Source organism: Ipomoea nil, unplaced genomic scaffold, assembly GCF_001879475.1.
Source record: "Ipomoea nil cultivar Tokyo-kokei standard unplaced genomic scaffold, Asagao_1.1 scaffold0627, whole genome shotgun sequence".
In the NCBI taxonomy this organism is placed as follows: domain Eukaryota; kingdom Viridiplantae; phylum Streptophyta; class Magnoliopsida; order Solanales; family Convolvulaceae; genus Ipomoea; species Ipomoea nil.
The window spans coordinates 23,730-32,254 of record NW_017617055.1 but is presented as its reverse complement, the minus strand read 5'-3'; the positions used below and the strand labels follow the sequence as shown (position 1 = coordinate 32,254).

Sequence of the window (8,525 nt, the reverse complement as noted above, 5' to 3'; positions counted from 1 at the left end):
TGCCTTGGTTTTGGAATCCTTCACAATGAAACAACTGTCATGAAATTCAAAAAACACACTATTTTCTTTAGCGAATTTTTGAACAGACAATAGGGGAACAGTTAATTTCGGGACATGTAATACATCAGATAGAAACAATTGTTTTGACAAAGATGGGATTGATGCATGGCCAACCCGTGAGATTACTAAACCTATACCGTTTCCCACCCGGAGCGTATCCGGGCCATTATACTCCTCCGCGGATGTTATCATGCCGGCATCGGGAGTGGCATGAGCCGTGGCACCCGTGTCAGGATACCACGCGTCGGCCGGTGGTACGGATGTGCCCGGGGACTCGCCGGACACTGCAACATGGGCTTGCGCAGGTGGCTGCGTCGTGTACCGTTTATAACAGTAGACCGCGATATGTCCCTGCGATCTACAAATTTGACAACGTGGTACACCGCGCTGATTTCGGCCACCCCGATGATTTCTGCCACCTCTTCCACCACGCCACTGGGACTGCCGGCCACCATCACCGCTGTTTTGATTATTGCTGGACTGGGAGTGTCGGCCACCACTGCCTCGGCCTGCATAGAGCGCCGACGGCGAACCACTGCCAGCGTCCGGAAAGTCATCTGCCAATATGAAATCGGCGGCCTGCAGATGATCAGCGAGATGCTGGAGCGACATCGGCGCATGAGCGGTGAGAGACGTAGCGTATGCACGGTACTCCGGCCTCAGGCCTCTCAGAACGTAAAGGTTCTGTTCGGCCATGGAGAGAGGCTGTCCAGCTTGCGCGAGTGCTTCTACCAGGAGCTCCGCCCGTCCAAGGTAATCGCCCCGGCGTGGAGTTTCCTTGCTGGAGCGCCTGGAATTGGCCCAGCAAACTCAGACAACGAGCCTGCGTGTTGGAGCCGAGAGCGGAGCAGATTGATTTCCAAACGTCGGCGGCGGTATTCCGGCCAACCGCGAGATGCAATACCTCATCTGAAATCGAGGATATTAATAGAGAAAGGATCGACTGATCCTGGAGTATCCATGTTTTATATGCTGGGTTCGGGGCTGTCGCCGTAGTGGTTGTGCTGGTACCGGAATTGCCGGAGACCGTGGTGAGAGTGGCTGCCGGGCATGGGGTGGTTCCATCCACAAAGCCGATCAAATCCTGGCCTCTAAGAAAGGGTATTAGCTGGGTTCTCCAAAACAGAAAATTCCTAGAGGTTAATTTCATGGATATAAAGTGGTGTGCTCCGGCGAGGGGGTTCGGGTTCGCCGGAGATGAACCGCCGACGGCAGATGGAGTGCGATCGGAGGAGTTCGACGACATGGGTAGGGGGGTAGCGTTTTTGTGGTGGAGGATCGTGTTTAGGCTGATACCATATGAGAATTCAAAATCAATTCCAATTAACCAACGATAGAATTACAGGAGAGTATATCTCAGTCTACCTCTAACTACTCCTATCTAATAGGATACAGACAGTAGACTCATTCTAACCATAGAAAACTAATCCTAGGTTATACAATTATAAACACAGATAATAATATTAATACTCACAAGTAGTAGCATTCAAAAAAAGATAGTCCTATATTCTAGACTTTTAAATGAACATTACTTAAAAATTAAAATTGGCTTGGTGAATTAAAATATATATATATATATATATATATATATATATATATATATATATATATATATATATATATATATATATATATATATATATATATAGTATAGCTTGCTGAAAATCCAATCTAATTATGATTGTCCTAACTAAATTAAAACCTTACTAAATAGAATACATTACTTCAAAAAAATTTTAAAAAAATCAATGTATTCAAGAAACTTTCAAGAATTGTACAAAAAATATGATACACGTTAGAGCCTTCAAATTACCAGTAAAAACTCACACTGATGTTTAGTACATTACAAGATCACACTGGTATTTTCAAATTGGCAAACTATATCATCATGTCAATTTCTGTATAAAAAAAAAAAATACACATTAGAGGACTGTTTTTTATGTTAACACATCTAAAATAGAAACATTTCAACAACTACAATTTACAAAACTAACAACTATTGTGTACTTTGAAGAGTAAATACTCATCCCATACTACATAATATATAATCTACTAATTTGTAATGTGAACACTAAGAAGCTGTGATATCTAAGAATCTGGCAGCACTGCCACAAATCATCATGTAACATGTATTCAATCTTTGTGCAAAAAAAAAAATGTCAAAACAAATAAAGATTCCATGTATTAAAAATCTATTTTAGTCATTCAATATGTGCATCAGAAACAAAGATTCATCATTTGTCAAAGAATCAAGAACGAACACAATTTTCTAAACTGATTTAAATATAGCCATCTGTCAATATTTAAACTGTATACACAATGCTATTTTACTTTAAAAATCACACATTTAAAAGATTTTCATTACCAAACTACCAAAAAATAATAACATCTAACAATAGTCAAAATGTAACACTTCACAGATAATCAATCAAACACACAAATTATGTCATTCAAAAACTAAAATTCAAAGGAATCAAATAGTTTAGCCATTTATACACGGTCCTACATTATAGACATTTAAATCAACATTACTTTCATTTAAATCTAGACTTGGTCAAACTGATCAAATTCTAAACAAAATAATAGAATTCATCAGAGTATAAGTATATAGTCCTATATTAAAATCTGAAAAATATGTATTTCTCATTTAGTAAGTGATCAAATATACTATCTCTTTATAGATAGTTCTACATTGAGTAATAATTACCATCACAGTTAGCAGGCCATCATCTAACATGTATTAAACTGTAGTGTACAATAATGGCATCAGATTTAAAGATTCATCATTTGCCAAAAGACTTTAAAACAGTGTTTGTACATGTGTAAAATGAAGAAGTGCAAAAATATAAGGGGGAACATGTGTATTCAATTACAGGAATAGTATACTGCATTGTGGTTTTCCAAAAAAAAAAAAATTGAACAATCATAATCATTTTAGTATATGTCAAAACATTAATGATGGTCACCTAATAAAGCATTCAAGATATAGCAAATATGCATACTCCAACTACAAACAGATATCATAATTGCAACATTCAAAACAACATACCACATGAGGAAAATTGTTTCTTCTACACTAACAACATTCAAAACAACATATTAATTGTTTTAATTATTTGTGTATTTAAGGTACATTATTTTTGTAAGAAATGTTACATTAGTTGCATTTACCATTTTTTATTTGATTTTTAATTATGTTACACGGTACTGTGTAGACCATGGTTAATGTATTCACGATTTAAAGTAATGCATTATTTCTTATAATACATAGCTTCTAATAGTGTTTAAATATGTTACCATTTTTACATTGCATTATTTCTTGCACTGTACTATGTGGCATTTTTTAGTACTGTGTTTGTCATGATCCACGCAAGATTGTGGACCGTGAATGTCAGAAACAGTTTTAATTAATACAAAATGTACATTATTCACAAAACGTTATTAACTATGTTAGCGTTTCGATATTGCATATATTATATTTAGGTTACACGGTACTGTGTGTACCATTGTAATTTTAATACAGATTTTAATTCATGTATGGTTTTTGACAATATTTTTTTTTTGTCATTGCATAAAATGTAGAGAACAACGATACCATTCAAGAAGAGAATACTAATGATCCACAAGTGGAATACACACCACAACCATATTGTAATTCAAATGATAGACCAAAAAGTGCTCTTACAACAGGTAAACTATTTAAAGTTTGTAAAATTTTATTTAACAGGTTATAACATATTACAAACATGTTATGTCTTTTCAGTTAATAAAGAATCTTTGGATATACAAATTAGTACGCGAAGCATGGAATATACAACCAGCAACAGTAAATCAAGGCATTTTGTGTTAGGAGGACGAAAGCCATTACCTTCAAGTGCAACAAGCGATATACTTAACGGTTAGTTTTTAGTTAATGGCCAATTACTTAATTGTTTTTATTCCAGTTACATATTATAAACAATCTATCATTAAAAATGTTAAATATGTTATATAAAAGGTACCTTCACAATGTCTGAGAACAAACGACCACCTCTACAGGATATATCCAATGGTAAGTATTTTTTATATCATTTTTGTTGCTTAATAATTTTTTTTTTATGCCAGCTAAAAAAAGTAAACTATAAATTAATTAGGTAACACAAACTGCAACAAAAGGAAATGCATGGATGAGGGTAAAACTGTTATCCAGTGTAATGTTGTCAACCGAGATTTGTTTCAAGATTTTGAAGAGTTTCCAATATGGATATAATTTCTAAAACCGTTCAAGACAATTATGGTACGTTTAATATTAAATAGTAGTAGTTTGCAAATGTTTCATGGTTTACTTCTTTGTTTCAGTCATATTTAGTTCTTACACCCAAAAGGATTATTATTTTTGGGAAACTAATATGATATATTCTACGTAGGATTGTCACCAATTACACAACAACATATCCAAGAAAGTGCAAATGGTAAGTAATTATTTGTATACAAATTATAATGTCATTACAATTTTTTGGATATGTTTCAAAATATTTATAGATAAGATGATTTATGTACATGGTAGGTACAAAACAATGCAACGAGACATCGTGCACAAACCAAGTTACAGTACTAATGCAGTCGACAATTGGAATTTCAAATTTTAACCAATCAGGTGACGAACAAGCAAATAAGTCTCAAATTACAGAACTGACTGCTTTCAATACTGGTATGTATAATATTATTCGGTCTTCTAATTCATATGTTACAGTTTAATTAATCGGTTTTGAATTCTCAACTTAGTGGAATACCAAGATCTTGGTGATGCAACTATAACATGTCAACACTGTGGAGCGCTTTTTTGGTACGAAGAAAGGACACACAAAACAGATAATCGCGGCCACCCAAAATATAACCTGTGTTGCAACAATGGTAAGATCCAATTGCCACAAACGATGGTGCCACCACAAGCTATATATGATCTTTTTTTTTGGAGAAGGAGAAAAAAACAAGCAATTTCTACACAACATTAGAGCATACAATAGTATGTTCTGCTTCACTTCGATGGGTGGTAAAATAGACCGAAACGTGAACAGCAACGGTGGTCCCCCAATCTTCCGTATAAATGGCCAGAACTTCCACTACATTGGTACTCTATTTTCGGTAGACGGTAAGAAACCACATTTCGCACAGCTGTATATCTATGATACGAACAATGAAATTGACAACCGTGTCAATTCTGCAACCCCAAGTGGCCTGAGGTACAACGCTTCTTGAATACAAGAAAATTAAGGCCAGAAGATCGCCCAGACATAATTTGTAGAATATTCAAATTGAAGTTGGATGCCCTACTATCAGAATGTCGAAAGAACAAGTTATTTGGCCCAGTCATTGGAGGTACGTGAAAAATAAGCTACTATTTTAATGATGAAGTTTCTAACCCATAGCAATGTCCCAAGATTTAGCTCTATTCTAAACTTTCTTATCTTTTTCATTGTTAACAGTGATCTATACCATAGAGTTTCAAAAAAGAGGTCTACCGCATGCTCATATACTTTTGTTCCTGAATAAAAACAATCGAGCGCAAAGTGGTATAAATCTGGACAACATTATTTTAGCTGAGTTACCTGACCAAGAAACAGATCCAGAATACTTCAAAGTTGTTGAGGAATTTATGATGCATGGTCCTTGCGGGAAAGCACAGTTGACTTCTCCATGTATGGCGAATGGTAAATGTACTAAACACTTTCCAAAGAAGTTTGTTAATTTGTCAATTGTGGACGAGCATGGTTATCCTATATATCACAGACGAGACAATGGCCGGTCTGTCATGCGTAATGGTATTCAGTTGGATAATAGGTACGTAGTACCACACAATAGACATTTATTGCAAAAGTAAAGAGCTCATATTAACGTGGGATGGTGTAATCAGTCCCGTTCAATCAAGTATTTGTTCAAGTACGTCAACAAGGGCCATGACAGGGTAACAGCAGAGTTTTTCAAAGCCAACTGCGATGCAGAATGTCCAAAAGTTATTGATGAAATCAGTATGTTCTATGATTTTTGGTACATCTCTCCATGTGAAGCATCTTGGCGATTATTTGGATTTGATATACAGTTAAGGACACCAGCTGTTGAGCGATTAAGCTTTCACTTGCCAAATCAACAAAGTGGCGTATTTGCAGATGATGATCCAGTTGATAACATACTAAGCCGTCCAACAATCATGTTCTTAGAATGGTTTGAGGCAAATAAAACCTACCCAGCTGCAAGACAACTGACATATGCCGAAATGCCAACTAAATTTGTATGGAAGAAAGATGTTAGGAAATGGCAACCAAGGAAAAGAGGATTTGCAATAGGTAGAGTTTTCTATGTGCCACCTGGTACAGGGGAGATATTTTATTTGAAATGTCTTTTGAATAAAGTAAAAGGGCCCACATGTTTTTTGGACATAAAAAAAAAAGTAGACGGTGTGCAATATGAATCTTTCAGGGATGCGTGTTCTGCAAGAGGATTAGTCGACGGCGACAGGGAATATGTTCATGCTATAGAAGAAGAAAGTCAATGGGCGACAGGTGTAAATTTGAGAATATTGTTTGTCACCCTATTAATGTCAAACTCAATGGGAAAACCAGAAGTTGTGTGGGAAGCTGCCTGGCACTATTTGGCTGAGGATGCACAATTCAAGATTAGTGCTCAATTGGGGATTACAGGTAATATTTTGTTTCTGTACTTTCATGTTGTACAAATTATTTGTATACACATAGTTATAATATGCGATTGATAATACTATCACAGATTTGATTTTATCTGAAGATGAGAAAAAGAATTTTGCACTTCATGAGATACAAATAATGTTTTCTGCTATGGGAAAGAGTTTGAAAGACTTTCTGTTGATGCCAGTACCGGATTTAGAGAATCATGCTAGAACCACCAATCGGTTGATACAAGAGGAATTAGCATATGATATTAATGTCATGATGGAATAGAATGATAAATTGGTGCATCAACTCACCGAAGAACAAAGGGCTATATATGGAGAAGTATTGCAAGATGCTGAGAATAATCTGGGAGGCCTGTTTTTTGTTTATGGATACGGTGGAATGGGAAAAACATTCTTATGGAGAGCATTGTCTTCTGCTTTAAGGTCAAAGGGTGATATAGTTTTAAACGTGGCATCAAGTGGCATAGCATCTCTTCTACTACCAGGAGGTAGAACTGCGCATTCAAGATTTTCAATACCAATAGCTGTTAATGAAGATTCAACCTGCAACATCAGTCAAAGTAGTCCTTTGGCACAGTTGATAATGCAAAGTAAGTTGATCATTTGGGATGAGGCACCGATGATGCATAAGTTTTGCTTTGAAGCTTTAGACTGTACTATGAGAGATATCATGCGTGCTAAAAATCCAAAAAGCTTGGATATGACTTTTGGTGGGAAAACCGTGGTGTTAGGTGGAGATTTCAGACAGATTCTACCAGTCATTCCAAAGGGAACCAGGCAAGATATTGTTGGAGCAAGTATAAATGCATCATATCTTTGGAGAAGCTGTAAAGTATTTAGGCTAACAAAGAATCTCAGGCTTAGGTCATTGCAATCAGATACTGAAGTTAAAGAGATTGAAAAATTTGCAAAGTGGATTGCTAATATAGGTGATGGAACAATTGGTGATTGTTTGCATGGAGAATGTGAGATAAATATTCCTGAAGAATTAGTGCTAATTTGTGTTGAGGATCCAATTTCTACAATTGTTGATAACATATTCCCTATGTTCTGCAGTGGTTAGAGTGATATTCAATACCTAAAAGATCGTGCTATTTTGACACCAACTTTGGATATTGTGGATGCAGTAAATGAATACATGAATGACTATAATAATGCCGAAGGAAGGACGTATCTCAGTTGTGATTCGGTTTGTAAATCTAATTCAAATGTTGACATGCTTCCTGATCTGCACACTGCAGAATTTTTAAATGGTTTAAGGTGTTCAGGAGTTCCAAATCACTCATTGACTCTAAAAGTTGGCTCACCAGTTATGCTTCTGAGGAATATTGATCATTCATTGGGGTTGTGCAACGGTACAAGAATGATCATTTCAAAGTTGGCAGATCATGTTTTAGAAGCTCAAATACTATGCGCGGCAAGTGCCGGTACAAAGGTCTTAATTCCAATGATGTCCTTAACACCTTCTGATGCAAGATTGTCTTTTAAGTTCCAAAGGAAGCAATTTCCACTAATGTTGTCATATGCAATGATAATAAATAAAAGCCAAGGCCAGACACTATCCAACGTGGGTTTGTTTTTTAAGAGACCGGTTTTTAATCATGGTCAAATGTATGTAGCAGTGTCAAGAGTTAGTAATCCTAAGGGATTAAAAATTCTTATTTGGGATGAAACTGTAAAATCTAAAAATACGACTACAAAAGTCGTATACAAAGAAGTATTCAATAATGTATAAAAAATTTTCATTTAGTTCACTATCCAATTATTTTTTTTGATA

The 8,525-nt window shown here is 35.9% G+C and overlaps 1 protein-coding gene across 1 annotated transcript; it reads left to right on the top strand.

Moving 5' to 3' along the window:
* The first annotated feature begins 5,837 nt into the window (after positions 1 to 5,837).
* LOC109174321 lies at positions 5,838 to 7,811 on the top strand. The gene is made up of 4 exons (XM_019323556.1): positions 5,838 to 5,861; positions 5,954 to 6,737; positions 6,823 to 6,926; positions 7,014 to 7,811. The coding sequence occupies exons 1-4, from the start codon at positions 5,838 to 5,840 to the stop codon at positions 7,809 to 7,811; spliced, it is 1,710 nt and encodes a 569-aa protein (XP_019179101.1).
* The last annotated feature ends 714 nt before the right edge of the window (positions 7,812 to 8,525 follow it).